Source organism: Petaurus breviceps, unplaced genomic scaffold, assembly GCF_028583685.1.
Source record: "Petaurus breviceps papuanus isolate PSGF00001 unplaced genomic scaffold, PetGlider_PUasm1.0 90825, whole genome shotgun sequence".
NCBI lineage: Eukaryota > Metazoa > Chordata > Mammalia > Diprotodontia > Petauridae > Petaurus > Petaurus breviceps.
The window spans coordinates 3235285-3253706 of NW_027187353.1; the positions used below are offsets into that span (position 1 = coordinate 3235285).

At 43.6% G+C, this 18422-nt stretch overlaps 2 protein-coding genes across 5 annotated transcripts in view; both read left to right on the forward strand.

The window, feature by feature from the left end:
- SIN3A (SIN3 transcription regulator family member A) overlaps window positions 1-10326 on the forward strand; it is a 77354-nt gene extending 67028 nt beyond the window's left edge. For both annotated transcript variants that reach the window (XM_069071121.1, XM_069071122.1), the window contains exons 17-21: window positions 1843-2016; window positions 3051-3143; window positions 5150-5244; window positions 6687-6894; window positions 7694-10326. In XM_069071121.1, coding sequence (XP_068927222.1) covers window positions 1843-2016; window positions 3051-3143; window positions 5150-5244; window positions 6687-6894; window positions 7694-7924 — 801 coding nt within the window. In that variant the 3' untranslated portion in view covers window positions 7925-10326. The remainder of the gene's footprint in view (window positions 1-1842; window positions 2017-3050; window positions 3144-5149; window positions 5245-6686; window positions 6895-7693) is intronic.
- Window positions 10327-14136: 3810 nt separating this feature from the next.
- Window positions 14137-18422, forward strand: part of MAN2C1 (mannosidase alpha class 2C member 1) — a 47303-nt gene continuing 43017 nt past the window's right edge. Inside the window, exon 1 of one of the 3 annotated variants that reach the window (XM_069071125.1) lies at window positions 14137-14337. In XM_069071125.1, the coding sequence (XP_068927226.1) occupies window positions 14165-14337 (173 nt within the window). In that variant the 5' untranslated portion in view covers window positions 14137-14164. The remainder of the gene's footprint in view (window positions 14338-18422) is intronic. The other 2 variants (XM_069071123.1, XM_069071126.1) reach the window with 2 other exon arrangements.

Consider the following 18422-nt stretch of genomic DNA (forward strand, 5'->3'; position numbering starts at 1 on the left):
GCTCCTTATATTTCTGTTTCACCACCCATTCGTTAATGCCTTTTGCATGCTGGTTCCTGTCCCAGCTGCTTAACAGATTTCAGGTTTCATAACTACACAAAGACGACTAAGGAGACCGTACTGTTCCCTCAAGCAGCTTTCGTGCTGTTTTGCATTTAATTTTCAAGGAATTTTACCAAGGCTAGTTTAGTAAATATCAGTAGAGTGTAGGAGCCCCTTATTATGGCCCTTATAAAAAGTGATGACATTTAAAAAACAAAAGGAGACTGGATTCATACAATAGAAATGTATCTTGTAGCAAGAAATGTTTGGAAGGAAAGAAGTTAAGGTGGCTACTTCTGTACAGGGTGGTCTTAAGTTTTGGACAGTCTACACCTTGAGTGTTTGACTTGGGATCACATATTTTTTAAATTATTTAGTCCAACAGTGTTGATTTGAAGATGGGGAAATGGGGAAACAGGCCCACGAGGTGACAGATAATAAGTCACACTCAGGATGAAAGCATCTTTGAGCCTTAGAACTAGTGCTAGAGGGGTCCTCAGAGGCCATCTAGGCCAGCCCAGACATTTTACAGATGAGGAAACAGGCCCGAGATTAAAGAGGAACAAGCAGCAGAGGCCAAATTTGAGTTTATTTGAATCAGGCTCCCTCCAGAATCCAATTCATAGTTTTTTAATCCAGTGCTCCTACTAGTGCGTGCTGCTGCTTGTGTGTTCTAGGGAAATACACATGGTATACCAGCGTCCACTAGACTGATTTGTGTATGTTGTGTATGTTGGCATCAGACTAAAGAAGGCACTGAGTTGGAGCAGGATTTTCTGTAGGGTGTTTGAGGGCCATTGTCTTTCATGGGTTCTCCAAATTTCTCTTCAAACTCCACTTTTCGTTATTCCCAGTGATTTTTTTTTTTTTTACTGAGAACACCAATGATGATATCAAAAGTCCTTGATTATTTGAGGGAAATTATCTCTTGGAAATCTTTAATTGACTTTTAGTACTTACTGGGTAGGCCCAAACTTGAAGAATATACCTTCTTCTACCACCCATGTTATTTGGAAATGACTAATAGTTTCTGATTGTCTCTTAGAATTCATATATTTTGTTGTGAATTATAAGTATTCTTTAAAATAATCTTTGAATTCCTGTTTTCCTATTTTTATGGAAGTGAGTTGTCATAATTATTGCCATTACAAGAAAAAGTGTTTTCTACCAATAGAAAAGCTTCCCGAGTATCAGACTGTTGTAATAAAATGATTACATATGAATGTTGCTTTGTGCTTTCAACTTATTCTCTGCTTTCAATTTCCTCCTTTGTCTGCATTTTTCATTCAGAGGTAGTTTTAGTTTCAAAATAAAAATACTTAAAGAGATAGGGAGGTAGAATATAGCTAATAATATTCCTTAAGATTCTAATTGTCAGAATCCACAAAGGCAGGATTTATTTAATGAGGCCATTGTGAAATTCCAACTGTTAATCATTGTCTAAATGTCTGCCATGGTTGTCCTTCAGTGAATACAGAGTTAATTGATACTAAATGACTATGTAAGTGTTCTATTCCATTGAGGCTTTCTTTTCTAACCATGAACAGTAATGCCAAAACACTTCAAGGTTTGTCCTGGCTTCATCTTTTTTCCTTTCACAATAACAGTGTCGTTCATAAGAATTACTTTTTTTTTTCCTTACCGAAACAAACTTCTGAGTTCCTCAGGTAGAATGAGCAAGAAGACATCAAATAAATAAATAAATAATGTGAGAGAAGTAGAGCTGTTGACTTAGTATGTATATGTTCCATGTTCTGAGATTCTCTTTACTTATAATCTTTTCCCTTTGTACCTTTCTAGCTCCAGCACATTGTGAGTGATGAGATTTGTGTACAAGTGACTGACCTCTACTTAGCAGAAAACAGCAACAGTGCCACAGGTGGCACCCTCAATACACAGACTTCTCGAACCCTCATGGAATCCACGTATCAGCGTAAAGCAGAGCAGCTCATGTCCGATGAGAACTGCTTTAAGGTGAGAAATCTTGAGAGGCTTCACATTCTGGTGATGGGTGGCAGGAGAAACCCAATTGGAGGATTCACTTGACCCTCTTAGGCCTGTTTGATTCACTGAAATGATTTTCCCCCAAATTGTCAATATAATAATACTAGCCTTTTCATTTGTATAACATATAACAGCTTTAGAATGTTTTGCACAGATCTGATTTGATTCTTGCTTTTTTCCGATCTTGATCACCCAGTACCTGTTACCATTTGCCTGATTTCATATACTAGCCTTGGGAAAGATCTGTAAAGGTCCAGCCTTAATATGGGACTACATCAGAGAAACCTCAGGCTAAAAAGTTTGTCCCTGATGATTTTATACGTATGGGAATCTTTCTCAGCCAGTGTTTGTATGAATGTCTCTACTAAAGTAATAGGACAGATTTTGTTTCTATCTAGATCTATCCTCAGGCATGAGATCAAAATCCAAAACAGCCCTTTTGAGAGAAAGGACATATCTGCATATCAATCACTGTATTTGATTTTTAGCATTGGAAGCTCTCTGACTTGTTCTTACCTATATGTTGACCTTTGGACTGACTAGGGAATTAGCTTCTGTCAGTGTCTTCATGCAAGTCCATGAGATGATTGTCCTGCCCGCTAGGTTCGTCTTGTTCCTTTAGTAAAGTCTTCACTGTTACATCCTTAGACATTCTTAGAGATAAGAAAAATAGCAGGTAGTAAATTTGGAGCTGGACTGTTGAGCTTGACCAGTGAGATGCTACTTTGTATTTTAAACATTCTTCCTTGTATTTTGCCATTAGCTGCCAAAGTTTTTCAGTACTTCTTTCTTACCTTTTTTCTGTGACTGTGTGTGTGTGTGTGTGTGTGTGTGTGTGTGTGTGTGTGTGTGTGTGTGTGTGTGTGTGTGTGTGTGTGTGTGTGTCAGTGTATCAGCGACTGGCTTGTAAGTAACCTTTGAACTAGAGCACCCTTCCTTTCTCGGTCACAGGTAGCTTCACCTTTTGGGATAGTCCATTGCTTAATTTTTTGTTCCTCTTGTAGCTCATGTTCATTCAGAGCCGAGGCCAAGTTCAGCTGACAATCGAGCTGCTTGACACGGAGGAAGAGAACTCGGATGACCCTGTAGAGGCAGAGGTAGGACCCCTCACCTAGAGGTCCCAGGCAAGGCCTCATGCCTTCCTAAAGAAGTCAGTGTTTGTTGTATTTATCTCCTGGGGCTGCTATGCCACGGATCCTCCTAGGTTGTCCCCTGGGGGTCTGTTGTGGTCCTGTGGCATGACCTGTGTCCTTCCCTCAGCTACCAGAGCTGAGGGTCCAGCATGGTGAGGTTGTACCTTTGGGCAGTCCTAAGGTATAGGTCACTCCTATAAGACTAAAGGGCAGGACTCCTCAAGAGATCCTGGGGCCTCTCCTGAGCTTTTTTTTTTACTTAGTTAATGTCAGCCCAGGATCCTGCCCTACTCCAACAGAGGGTAAACTGAGGAAAAGGTGCTGTAAAGGAGTATTCAGTGCTGGTTGGTCAACTCAGCTTCTTGGAGAACTCATAGCACTTAGTGTTTTTGACTTTGCCTTCCCAGACCCAATGACTAGCCAGAGAACATTTAGAAGCACCTACTCTGTGCCAGACCTTGCTGGGCCTGGGGATTTAAACCAAAGGAAATTGTCTTACTCTCAAATAGCCTGTATTCTGTTGGGCAGATACTGTGCACTGAGTTACAGATCCCCCAAAATAATAAGGGGTCCAGGAAAGGCTTCAAGAAGAAAGTGTTGCTTAAGCATTCTTGAAGGAAACAAGGGATTCTGAGGGGCTAAGAAGTGAGGTAGGAGGACATTCTAGTAGGGGAAACAGCCAGTGTTGGGATGGAAGGCCAGTTTGGCTCGCTGCTACAGCTCAGAAGGGGAGGAATGTAGGTTGGAGCCAGGCTGTGAAGAGTTGGGAAAGCTAAACAGAACTCAGCACCACAACAGCTAACATTTATAGCCCTTATATTATACATGTAATTTCACTTGATTCCCCACAACTCTGTGAGGTAGGTACTGTGGTTATCACCATTTTACAGCTGGGGAAACTAAGGCCTAGGGAGGTTAAGTGACATTCCAGATCACACAGCTAATAGGTGTCTGAGGCAGGATTTTAACTCAGGCTCTCCTGCTTCCAAGTCTAATACTGTATCCACTGCACTGTCCTAGAGACAACAGAGAGCCCCTAGAGTTTGTTGAGTAGGGAAGTGCTGTGGTTGGCGATACACTTTAGAAAAATCACTTTGGTAGCTGGGAGAAGGATAGATTAGAGCGGGGAAAGCCTGGAGGAAGAGAGACTAATTAAGACCTAGGCTATTGAGATACAGTCCAAAGGAAAAGAGATGCAGACCAGAACTAGGGTGGGGGTAGGGGTATTCCTTCCCCTCTAAGAACTTAATTCTACAAGGAAACAGACTGGTGTGTGCTTGGTGACTTGAGAGAGAGCAACTATTCATCAGGAAGACCAAGACCAGCTTCCTCAGTGGGAATTCTGCCTCTCCTCTCTGAAGCCTTTTCCATAACTTTGGCCTGAATGAGGCACACTCTGGATTTGCCATGTGGATCTCTATACTTCATTGTGTTATTTGTGTCATTCTTTTTCATGAATGTCGGTACTGGATTTGGAGTCAGAGATCCTGGGCTTTAATCCAAGTGGCCTTTTATTTACTGTCTCTGTGAGCCTGGGTTTAGCTTTTTTTATTTTATTTTTCTGTAAAATAAAGGAGGTGGGCCAGATTACTTACAAAATCCTATTCAGCATGACCTTATTGACTAAAGGTCAAGCTCCTTGAAGGCATGAACACATGCACATCTTTACTACCCCCCAAGGGATGTATGTGTGAAAAGGAATCGATTCTTCTAGTAGTTATTCTCATGTCATGTTCTGAGTTTCTGGGGGAGAAGTTTCCCCATTTAATTTTCATAATGTGAGAAAGAAGAAAGATGCTAAAGACATTTTCTGTCACTACTAACTATGAACATTTTTTGTTGCATGTGGGCATTCAATTAAGACTTTGAGATGTACAGATTTTAGACTTTGCTAGAATGCTTATTATGGCAGTTAAGTTTGAGTGGTGATAACCTAATAAATTTTTCTTTCTTTTTTATCCCACTCATAGCGATGGTCAGACTATGTTGAGCGCTATGTAAACTCAGATACTACCTCCCCAGAACTCAGAGAGCATCTGGCCCAGAAGCCAGTATTTCTGCCAAGGTGAGTGAAGCTTGTTGTGTCTGGTAAAGAACGTGAAATTTATACTGATTAGAATAGAGTAGATGACATTCAGGTTGTTGTTGGTGTGTGGTTTGTCCTTCATTCTTGAAGAGGACCAAAATATCAGAAACATGATGCCATGACTTGCAAATGAATTGGGTTTAAGGGAGGGAGGGCTGTGCAAAATTACTGGCCTCACTTTCTCCTCCAGAGTCATCTAGGTCTAGTGGCAAGATATATATCAGAAGGACTGGAGATGGCCAGGGATACCAAGTGGGGACCTTGGCCTTTTTTTTATCACTGATTTTTTTTTTTTTAAGCAATCGGGGTTAAGTAACTTGCTCAAGGTTACATGGCCAGGTGTTTCTGGGTGGGTGCTAAGTGTCTGAGCCCGGGATTCGATCTCCAGGTCTTCTCAACACTGGAGCCGGTGCTCTTACTCGCTGTGCTACCTGACCGCCCCAACCTTGGCCTTTTTTAAAACTAAGGTTTTTCCTAGGTCTCAGGTTGACTGAGGCAATACCCATTCAGTGATTAGTTATGTTTAAGAAGTGAGCCAAAGGATGACTCCTTTAATTAAAAAAAAAAAAGTAGGAAGGGAAGACTCTCTGGGTTGTTTCTGGCATAAGGAAAAATTACAGTTCACATTCATATTGAGCCTTGGGGCTGGAGGGCCTGCTGCAAAAAAATATTCATTAAGTGGTGCTTGGGCAGGGACCTGTTATTGGCCAAAGAGAGCCAGAATGAATTGGATTTAAGGCATGGTCTTTAAGAAAGAAATCTAGCCAGTAAACCCCAAGGTATCAAGATTTCAGCCTTCAAAATCCTTTGGGCAGAGCACCCTTAGGTAAGGGCATGATACTCATGTGGGGTGAGGAGAGGAGAGATGTCATTAAGGAATGTAAGACCAGATACATATTAACTGCCTCCCTTGTCTTTTCATTCATTCTTTTAATTAATCTACTTTTTTTTTTTTTACAGTTTCTTGTTATTAAAGTTTGTATTGCTTTTACCCAAAGAACTCACCGTCTCCCAGCAGGGAGGTGAGCAATTGAGATGTTTCAGTAGTTTTCAGGAAGGCCTGCTTTTTATAGCTAATCAGAGGCATATATTTCTGACGCTTCATCTGAGGATCCAAATAGCTGTTTCAAAACAAGGAAATGGGTGGTAGGGGAGCAAGAAAATCATTGATATCTTGCTCAGATGTGAAATTGTAGCCCTCACACATCTGCATCCTTAGTGTTGAACACAGAGCCTTAAAGGAGGAATTTCACCCGAGTTTAGGCTTCCTGGCTTTTCCATCATTAGTGACCTTTGGTGTTTGGCATTGGACAGGCTGTCCTCAGGCTGAAGTGAACAGTGTGGTCCAGTGCCTAGGCTAGCCTCTCCAAACCCTTTTCCAGGACAAGAGCTAATCCTAGCAGGGATTCTCTGGTTTACAGGAATCTAAGGCGGATCCGTAAATGTCAGCGTGGACGGGAGCAGCAGGAGAAGGAGGGCAAAGACGGAAACAGCAAGAAGAGCATGGAAAACGTGGAGAGCTTGGATAAATTGGAGTGCCGGTTCAAACTGAACTCTTACAAGATGGTGTATGTGATCAAATCAGAGGACTACATGTACCGGAGGACAGCTCTGCTGCGTGCCCAGCAGGTGAGAGCAAAAGGCCCAGCTGTTGAGGTGGCTTCCTGCCCTCTTCTGCTTTCCTGTTCAGGGCTGCTGGTCAGCAGAATCCTGAAGGTGGTCTGAGGAGAGGCACCCACATTCTTCCCCCAACCTCAGCATTCCTAACCCTCTTCCTTCTCGATGTCAGGGGAGTGGCGGGATATTCAATGGGGAAAAGATTCAGAGACAAAGGAGTGTGTCTAATGCAGGAGGAATTGATTGGTGTGCCTTCTGTGATCCTCTTAGAAATCACTTACGCTTTTTAGTCTTTAGTTCCCTTATTTATGTGGTTAAGGGATTGAATCAGATGAGTTTGAATTTTTTTCATCCCTAATAGTTTGAATCTGAGTCTGTGAATTGGGCTGCTGTTTATCATTTGAGCATTTATTTTGTCATTCTTGTAGCCAAAACCCCATTGAGTGATAATACCAATAGGAAGACATCGTGAGGTACCTTGAAAAGTTTCCTGTTGAGCGGAGGGCTTTGGCTGACATTTCTAAGGCAGGGAGCAATTGTTTACCCAGAGACCCCATTCACAGTGCACTTTGGGGATTCTCACTCAGAAATGGTATTAAGGGCAAGCAAAACATGTGAGTTGAATGCTTGATTGAATAGTGAGTGAGGGTCTTCACCCCAACTGACCTCTGAGCTGTCATGAAGCAAATATTGTTGTCAAGAACTGTGGTCAGCACTTCTGATCTTGGATGTGAGGTTTTTTAGAAGGCAAGGATTGACTTAATATTTACAAAGATTTATGTACTAAACTTATCTTTTACCTTTTTGGCAGTCCCATGAACGAGTAAGCAAACGGCTGCACCAGCGGTTCCAGGCCTGGGTAGACAAATGGACCAAGGAACATGTAACCCGTGAAATGGCAGCTGAGACCAACAAGTGGCTGATGGGTGAGGGGCTAGAGGGCTTGGTGCCCTGCACTACCACCTGTGACACAGAGACCCTGCACTTTGTGAGCATTAACAAGTACCGCGTTAAATATGGCACAATATTCAAGACGCCATAACTTCCCCAAAATGGATGTGTGGCGTGTGTGTCCCCGCGCATCAAGGATTCAAGCACGATGCCTTTCAGACCTCACTGTGTCTCTGCAACATGGCCACCTGACTAGTGTGCAGCTGGTACAGTCTCTTTCCCAGCGGGCTAAAGTTTGGGAACATGGATCCTTTTTAAACCTAAGCTGGGACTTCTTATTTCCCAGGGGTCTGGGACTCCAGGGTGTGCCCTAGAAAGGGAGGGAGGGTCCCTGCTGAGGATCATGCAGGCATGGACAAATGGTTTTGCTCTCCCACCCCAGTGGTGCTGAGCCCTCATTCCCCATGGCCTGGGCATTGAATGAGCAAACCCGGACACTATATGTGCTCGACTGGATGGGGTGCATTTGGGAAGATTGACAGGAAAGGACTTTTAAGTTCAGAGACATTCTAAACCATGAACCCCCCCTCCCCCCCAACAAAAAAAACAAACAGATGTCATTTTCTTTGGGTCATTGACCTCCATCCAGAACACCTGCAGGGTAATTGGGCCCTGTAGTTTGGCTTTGGGAGCATCTGTGGATTTGTTTCTTGATGATCACCCTGCCTCTCATGCCTTCCTCTCTTGTCTTCTGGTCCCCGAGCTCCTGACTCACCAAGGTCAAATCAGTTGGTCCTTTTTAGCTCCAGTGGAACTGTTTTGTACCTGCTTGTTTACTAGTCTAGCCTAGTGCCATCCACCAGCTTTTCTCACACACACTCTTGCACACAGAGAAAGTTTTAACGTGATTTCCCTCCCTTCTTTTTTTGTAAATAATGTACATACTGTCAATTTTTTTTTATTAAAGGAAATATGCTTTGATGTGCTAGCATAACTGTCCTAGCTTCTTGTGTACCACAGTACCGGGTGGCTTCAGATTTAAGTCTTTACAAACAGATGTACAAGACATTTATTACACTTTTTACCAAAGGGAGTTACCATTGTAGTGCTTTTGTGTGAAACTTTTCTCCCCTTCTCCTCCCACCCCACCCCCTTTTTTTTTTTTTGGTAATAAATAAAGCTTGCTTCTTACTCGAGGAAAACATTTTCAACCCCTGATCCTGCTAGAAAGATACGGTTTAACACACAGTTTTGTCAAATGCTACCAGTTCATTGACTTCAAATCCCAAAGAGGGAAATGTGATTTTTGCTTTAAATGGTCAAAACAAAGCAGTTCAAGCAGCCTGTCTCCAATGCAGAGTTTCTGTCTTAACTGTTAAAAAGAATGAAACTTTATTCTTTTGGTTTACTGTTGTATCTGCTTTGTCTTCCATTTCAAAAAACCTTCACTGGGGAAAGTTGTCAAGCTATGCCATTTGATTGTGTTCATTTATTTTTTCCTTCTCAGTATTGGGGAGTGGGGAGAGGGTGAACATCTTAAGTACCAAACCAGTATTTGAAAGAACTTTCTTGAGTATGCGTGTTTGTGCCCACAAATATATTGCTGTATGGTGTGTGTGTGTGCGTGTGTGTGTGTACACATGTGAGGAATGCTTGGTGCTTGTATATAAAGGGGGCCAGAGAGTTAAATTTTGTGATATAATTCGCTAGCAAAAATCACAAATGGTATATATATTTTTTTAATTATAGAAGTTTAAACCTGTAATACTGGCAGGTGAGTGATTGGGATTTTTGAAGTGGTCAGCCTGAACTTCTGAGCCAAGATTCACACAAACACTGGAGCACCTGGCCAGGGTGCTTTAGTATCTGTGTGACTTTTAGCATCCTGGCCCTTTAGTTTAACAATCCTCTAAGACATGGGGCTGTGGTGGAGGGTTCAGGATAGGAGACAGGCCTCTGTGCACATGAGACTTTTCTGTTTTTATTTTATTTAAAATATCTTTTGTCTTAAAAATGTGGGTGAGGTGTGCAGGTGGAAAGAAGATGAAGTGGATCCACCAGTGTGGAAGAAACAGCCCTTCCCTAAACGCCTCGTCTGGTGGAAAGGTTTGAGAAAGGGACCTGGATTCTGTGGTTGGGGGTGGACTAGAGAGCCTCCTGCAGGGAGAAGAGAAGGGTTGTCTGGGGAAGGGGGAGAAGATCATCAGGAATAAGGCCCTACATCTACTCAGGAAGGGGCTTTGGGGATGTGGCATCCCCCACACCTCCAATTTTTTTTTTATAAGAACATTTTATTTTTAAATATGTAGATAACATGAGGAGGCCTTGTACAAGCAGGGGTGGGTAATACCTTTTCATTCCTCCTGATGTCTGATATTGGAGCTCCAAGCTCTGTTCCCAGCCTGTAAGATAGCAAAATTTTCCTTTTATTTTAAATCGCTTTTTGTATTCTGTATTGTGACTTTGGCCACCTTTCCATGTGATTTCTATAAAAAAAAAAAATGTTGTAAACTTGACTGTAGTGCAGTATTTCCATTAAAATATCAGGGCTAAGTGTGGTGTATATATATATTTTTTTCTTCTGGTTTCCCAGAAGGGAGAAAAAACTTCTGAGGTTACCTTCATTTCAGTTCAAGTGAAGTTGAAGTTGGAAGTTTGTATGGAAAATTTGCCCTTGAATGGTCATTTCCATTCCTACACATCCTTATTTCTTCTGGTTAGGGAAACAAAATGGTTCCTGAAGTGTGTATCTAATATTATATTTGGATTATTCCGTATAGAATTTTCAAACTCTTGTTTTCTGGTCTTGGATAGGAGTTGGACACACACAGACACACACATGACCAAAAAAAAAATACACTTCAAAATAACTGGGAAAATGTGTCTAGTTTGTTGAAGAAAAAAGTAACTTCCTGCTCCCCATTCATACACGGACTGTGTGAGGACCAAGAGACCAGCTTTGTTTCAGCCAATCAAGTGAGAAGGGTTTACGTTTTTCTGCTGAAAAACCTGCATTATTTTAAAATGTATGATTTTCACGAGTATGGTTACTTCTATTGAAACAAAGAAGGATCTTGAGAGTTTTGATGGTTTAAAAAAATGATCACCGGGGCTGCCAGGTAGCACAGTGAGTAAGAGTACCAGCCCCAGAGTTGGGATGACCTGAGATTGAATCTGGGCTCAGATACTTAGCACCACACCCAGAAATAACTGGCCGTGTAACCTTGAGCAAGTTACTTAACCCCAATTACTTAATTAAAAAAAATATATATATATATGTGTATGTGTATATGATCATCAATATGAATTGATGCCAGTTGGCCTTTCAGCAGCCTGGCCCATATTCACAGTCCATTTTGGAAGGATTTGCCAAAGGTTGCAACAAAAAACCAGGGTCAGTTCTTCCTGCCGTGATTGAGGGTGTTAACAAAGCACTTTTCTAAAATGAAGAAAAAACTTGTTGGACAAAGAATGAAAATCAGATATGCCAGGTACAGTATGTTTGCTTGAAATAGCATGGGAAATAGGTGCTCCAACTTAGGTGGCATATTACTCAGGCCCATCTGCAGATCATGTTTAGCACTGTTTCATCTCTTTTGGCCTGTGTTTATTTCATAATACCACCATAACTTAGACAAGATGTCTTTCTCAGCTAGAGACTCCTATCAGAAACCAGACACTTGTTACAGGTACTGGAGAGGGATTGGTGGAGAGGTATTCTCATCCTTAAGTGTATCCATAAGCTACTTTGACCTGGGACTGACTGAACCTGTCAAAGCCAAGGTGGAAGGACTGAGCACTGAGGAGCCAAACTAGTTTTGAAAGCACTTGTGTTCAGTAAACATGGGAGAAAAGGTGGTTTGTCTGGGGACATCATTGTCATTGCCTTCAGTGCATAGGAATTTAGATTTATATTTAGAATTAAAGTGTGGGGAGCTGGAAAGGATCACCTTTTACAAATGATGAAACAGGATGAGATTAAGTAACTAATTAATAGGTCATAGACATCTATAGAGTGACAGAATACGGGCTAATCCAGGCTTGGCATATGGTAGGATGTGGAAAAAGAAATGTGTTAGCCACTTAACACCAAATATGTGCAAATAGATTGTATCTGGCCTTTAAAGTTACATCATTGTCTTGAAGCATAGAGGTGAAAAGAATCAGTAATAGATAAGCATTTTCTTATCAATCATCAGTCAACCTCTAATAACAGCCAATATTGCTTAAAGAGCTTAATTTCCTAGGTGACATTAAACCATCTCCTGGCACTGCCTTCCCCCCCCAGGTACCAATATGAAGAAAAGGCTGCCCAAGAACAGATTTTCCTTTTGGGCCCCTTGTCAAATCTCCAACCTTTGACTTTTGTTAAAACTAACATTGGCATCCAGAGAGAAGCCAGGACAATTTAGGACCTCTTCCTAGAGACTGGCATACTTTAGTGGAAAGAGTATGAGATGTGGGTCAATAAACTCACCTAATGCATTTAAATACTTCCTGAATTTAGACCATTTTATTGCTACTCTCAAATCCTTAATCTGTAGAATAAGAATGATTTTAATCCCTGCCTGTCTCTTTGTGGATGTTGTGAGGGACAGGTGAGATCATGGGTTGGAAGGTGTCCTGCAAATACATATTTTTACAGAAGCTTATCCCCTTAGAGAGGTTTAAATGCCATGTTCAATGAAGTCTTAAAATGCTGTGGGGGTGGGGGGAGTGGGAGAGGAAGCAGGGGAAGGTTGGACAAATACATCTTTTATTGAATTAGTATAACTAATGAGACTTTCCACTTCTGACTTCACACATTCTTAGGATTTTAAGCAATCTTGCTGGACATCTATGCTTGTTCTCCATTCTTCACCCAACAGAACAAGAATCCTGATAGAGGGTTCTTTCTGGACAGAACATTAAGTATCTCACACCGTTCTTGTGTAGCAGAGTTCTGATTATTCAATTGACATTGGTTATGCAGAAAACAAGATATTCTGCCTTTTAAATCCCTGTTCTCACCCTCTGGGGCCCCACGGCTCTAAACACACATTTGAACACAACTATTCTGTGTAAACCTGGTCCTGGTCCTCCTCCCCCCTCTTCCCCTCCCGCAGTTAACCTCGAACCAACATCTTCATCCAGTGTTGTGTGGTGGAAAGAATACAAGATTTGGAGTTGGAAAAATCTTGATCTAAATCTCCAGCTTTGTGTGAGTAGTTCATTTCTCTGGTTCCTTCTAACTAAGCTTAGGATTCTAAGAAATGGGGAAGATCCTCCCTCCCCTTTCCGTGTCATAGAGCAGTGAGGACATAGGGTCTCACTGCTGCAAACTTCTGCCCATCGCTCCTGTGAAAGCCGGCCTTGCAGCACGGAGTAGAAGATGTGTCTGATGAGGGCTTCCTTCCCCCCCAGCCCCATTCCCCACTTTTGGGTTATTGACATCCCCTGAGGATGCCGTGTTTACAATTAAAGATTCCTTCTTCCCCATCCCCAACCTTTAGAATCCCTGACGTCCCATACTTGTAGTCTTAACTTTGAAACCACCTGAAGAGAGAATACTCCCGTTTTTAATCCAAGGAGCCAATGGTAGAGCTGGGCGGCTGACAGGTTCCGTAATGTCACAACCTGTGCATGGGCTCCTGCTCATACATGCTAAGTTGGGTCTGATGCCTTCCATCTCAAGCCAGAAGGAGCCAGGGACGCCTGGCCCTTCTTGGAAGAAGCCTTTAACAGGAGATGCCTGTGTCCGAGGTGGAGTTCCAGCGGGCGGGTTAAATGACGCAACCTTCCTGGCATTTAAGAGAACTACTGCTGCAAGCAGAACCCAAGTGCTCCTTAAGAACGAGGGATCCGGACCAAGCATGGCCTCCTGGAAAATCAGCTGGACTCGGCTAGGCACAGGGGATGCAGCGGAAGCCGACGCCCCTGCCCTCAAGGCGCCCACCAAGAAGCCGTGCGCGGGCTAAGCGGGAAATGACTAGCAGAGGGACCGAAATAACCAACAGTGATTCGAGGATCGGCCTTTTCTACAGCCGCCCGAGGAAGCTTCGGCTTTGGGGAGTCGTCCGGGCCGCGGTCCCCCCGGCCCAGCTACCTGGGGGCAAGCAGGGCCACCCTCCCCTGGCGCATGCGAGGTAAACCGCAGACCACGCACGACCTCGGCGGGAAAGCAGCTTCATGCTTTGAGGAAAGCCCACCTTGGTTGCGAACCCACGGGCGATGCTTCCACTGCGCACCGAAGGCCCCGGGACTTGCAGACTCCTCTTGTCCCTGGGTTCCACCACCTATGAGCAACGCGCAAGGTTCTCCGGCTCCTCGAGGGTGGAGCCCAGGTGGGGGCGGGGCGGGGCGGGGCGGTGCTCCGAACCTTTCGGGCGGCACCGCCCCTTCCCGCCCGCGCATGCGCACGTGTCCCCCGCCGCCGAGCGGAAGGAACCGGCTGACGGCGGCCATTGTGGCTGCGGTGATGGCGGCAGCCCCGGCCTTGGTGCTGAAGCACCGGCGTACCACCTTGGAGCGGGTGGAGAAGTTCCTGTCGCCCCTTTACTTCACCGACTGCAACCTTTGGGGCAGGTGAGGGTCCTGGCGGGCCTGAGGGCGGGCGTCCCGAGACTGGGGAGGCCCAGGCGGGCTCCGGCCTCCCCTTCCGGGACGAGGGAAGCTCCTGTCTCCCCACCCCAACCCCCCGGGCGCCCAAGAAATGCGTGTTGTCCCGGAGCAATTTCTGCCTAACGACCCCGGCTGCCGGTGACGTCAGGGCCTTCGCGCCCCGCCTCCCTTCGGCACGGGAGGGGCGGGGCAAGGCCCCTAGAGAGGAGGTGCAGATCCGGGGCTGTGACCGGGTCTGCCGCTGGGCCGGGACGCGGGGCGGGGCGGAGGGCGGTGCCTCTGCTGCCGGCCTCAGTTTCTCGGTCTGTGTAGCGCGAGGCTGTCCAGGCTTCCCACCCCGTCGCGGTGTCCCCGCCCCGACTCTGCTTGCCTCGGTGATCAGCAGGGCGCTTCCGGGGGCATGGAGTCCCACTGCTTTTCCATTGAACCGCCGACGTTAAGTGACTCGTCCAAACGGGGTCCCCAGCCCTTTCCGAGTCTGGGGCCCCCATGAGCCTCTAGGGGGCTGGGAAGTCGTCTAGCCCAGGGGTTTCCAACAAGTTTTGTTCTAGCCGTTTTCAACCAAAAGAAGCTGTTGTTGTTAATTTAAATACACTGCCCCTAAAGTTCCTTCATATTTATTCAACGAGTCTTTAAAATAACCACAATCGCAAGTTTTGCCCAGAAAAGCTCCAAATTAAAATTTACATTAGGTAATTATAAAATATAAAATCTTATTCCCCTTGTAATTATGAAAATTAAATACAAAATGATAAAGTGATTATTCACTACACAAAGTGGCAGTAAGGGGTTTTTAGCTTGGATGGCCTCTTACCAACTTTGCAGAGCTGCATGGGTGGGTCCCGCTGCCTTGGCCCCCTCCCAGAGGCTAGGCATTAAGTGAAACGGTCATGCGTGGACAGTGCTTCAGGAATGTCTCCTTTCATTGGGGCACAAGTGGCTTCCCCTCTTTATCTTTCAAGACTTAGCCAGATCCTTTGTGTCACTGACACAGACATGCCCACCAAAGACAAAGAACACATGGCCCATGCTTTCTCAGGCTCTGACTTCTATATTTTTCCACAGATTCTCCGCAGGCCTTCCTCTAGGTATTTTCACCTGTGAGCATTAGTGCAGCCCTCCAGCTGTCCCTTTGTTATCTCTTCCTCTGGATCTGTGATGAACAAGCAGCCTGCTTGCGTTACTGGTCATACATCTTCCGGATGATGGCTTTACCTAGCTTCTGACACAGGCTTGTTCCTACCCTGCAGCCCGCTTATGCCCATCACTCATGTCTCCGTGGCATTTGGGGCCGTGCATAGTGGTGGTTGTTCAGAAATTGTTATATTCCATGAGGAGGCAGCAGGTGTAGTAGAGAAAGTGACTGACTCAGGGGCAAGGCAAGGTCTGATGAAGATAGTAAAATCTTTTGTGCCCATATTAACAGGCTGTTTTGAGGATTCAAACCAGACAAGTTTGTGAAAGTGCTTCACAAATTCTAAAGCACAATATCAGTTCTTATTTACTGATTTGCGAGAGCTCTAAAACTTCAGTGGAAGAGTCTTGGGGTTAAAGTGATAGGTTTCGGATTATTGGGGAGGTCTTGTGGTATGGTGGAAAGACTGCTGAATTTGGAATGAGAGAACAGCTACTATCTGCTTTATGAATTGGGGCATGTCAGTAATTTCTCCTGGACTTGTTTTCTTCGTCCACAAAATAAATAGGGAGTGGAGTGGGTGTGAGGAATTAAATTACTTTGAAGGTCCCTACCACTTCCAAATTTATGATTTTTATGAGAGCACTGCACAATTTCCCAAAAGCAGTCCAGTATCTGTCTGTTTCTCTCTTAAAGTTAGGTTCTAGGTTCATTTCATTGCCTGTAGCAGCAAGCACCCCAAGCGTCCTAAAGGTTTGCCGCCACCACAGGTTCTTGGATCTGCTTTGTTAAAGGAAAGCAACTCAAAATGGGTTAACAAGCTTACTTTAATCAGTCAGACATATATCGTTTACCTTGTTCAGGGGAAATGGTCAGCACCCCGAACTTCAAAGTATACAGGCAGAATTATCAAGACAGAAACAGATCAAGTAGACAGATTTCCAAACTGTCCAGCCATTACATCCATACCCAATCAACATCTGGGTTTTTCAAAGCTGGGGGACTCTCAACAATGGCTTCCCAGAATTCAGATCAAATCACAGAACACTTCTCAAAGTGAGTCCCAAAACAAAGCTACACATCAGGGCTTATATAGCCTTCTCCTGGCTCAGAGAATGTAACAACCTTATTGACCCACTGGCCAATCAAAAAGTATCTACTGAAAAACAAGCCTCCCTCCCCAGGCTTCTGGTGCACTTTAGCCTAGGGGCAGGGAAGATCTTCCAAATTTGCATTCCCATTACATTGCCCAGATCCTGTCTGTTTAGCTGCATGTTGTGAGTCAGGCAATGAGTGGTCTTCATCAAGCTTCATCAAAATTTCATCAAGTTTTTTTTCTTTTCCTGTATACACTGTTAATATGAAGCCTTTGAGGAGTTAGGGATCTCATTGAATAGGCTTTGTGGATTCCAGTGGCTTGATATCACTCACAAACAAGACCATCTGGAGGAGCTCACCATCCATACAAATGTCCTCTTCTGTTTGGACTTTGTATCAAACATTCTCCATGACTGGGAAGGGGTCATGATTTGGTCCAGGATACTTCCTACCAGTTTTGTACCTTGTTGGTGTTGATAATCAGAGGCTCCTTAAGTAAAGTTATCTTTGTTGCTTATTCAAGGAATCTTGTATAATCTTAACATAGGAATAAGTGACTCCTTGGGAAAGAAGAACATTTAAGACTATATTTAGCTCTATTGAAGCTTACTTTTTAATTGACAAATAAAATGGGATCATACCTCCTAGCATCTTTTTATTTTTTGTGTGACTGATGATATCTGCTATAGAATGTTGTTTATAGGGGCAGCTAGGTGGCTCAGTGAATGGAGCACTGGCCAAAGTATTTGTGAAGCAGTACATTCTTCTTTGTTCTCTACAGATATTTCAACCCAAATATATTAAGAAGGATTTCCAACCCCTCAGTGGTTTTCTATTAATTTAAATCTAAGCTGCAGGGATCTACAGATGTTTTTTTCAGAATTCTCTTCACAGCACAGCTGTAGTTCCTTTTTAAAAAATGCAGTAATATTCACCTTATACTTTATGTGTTACAAATAAGCATAATATATCAAAAGAAAAAGTTTAGATCCTTCTTCAAAGCATTATTCATCTAAAACCTTGGGTATACCTCAGGTCAGGAGGACCTGAGTTCAAATTCAGCCTCAGACACTTGACACATTTACTAGCTGTGTGACCTTGGGCAAGTCACTTAACCCCAATTTCCTTGCCTTCCCCCCTCAAAAAAAAAAATATTATTTATAAAAAGCCTGCTTATTCTCATATTTAATCAAGGACACCCTTGATATATGTATAGATAATACTTACAAAGATTTTATCTAGATGAGAAAGTAGACATATAAGTAAGTAGTTATTGATGACAATACCAAACTTGATCTTTTTTCTAGTCATTCAGTATCTTCCCCTTGTTCAGATCCTTCAAAAATTGATCCTTCTGCACTCCCAAAATTTTATTGCTTCCAGAATTGATTTCCTCTCTAGTTACCTGGTCCGGTCCATCTATTCTTCATATTTTTTGTCATAGGATTATAAGATCCTAAACTTAGAACCAAAGGTAATTTATAGGCTAGGGTGAGTAGGAACAAGGTCATATCGGCTCACAAGAGCTGGTTGTTAAATTTTAATTCAATAAACATTTACTAAATACCTACTTTGTGCTAGTCACTATGCTAAGTGCTGGGAATACTAATAAAAAGACAGTCCCTGCCCTCAAGGAGCTTACCATCTGATGGGGAAGACAGTACACAAAAGGAGGCAGAAAGGGAGGTAGGAAAAAAAAGCACCATGAGGTACCTGATGCTGGGAACATAATGTTCTGAGGAATTTAAATCAAGCTGTACTGCTGATGGAAAATGGGGAGTTCCCTGGGAAGTTGTGAAAGTTTAGAGCATTCTGT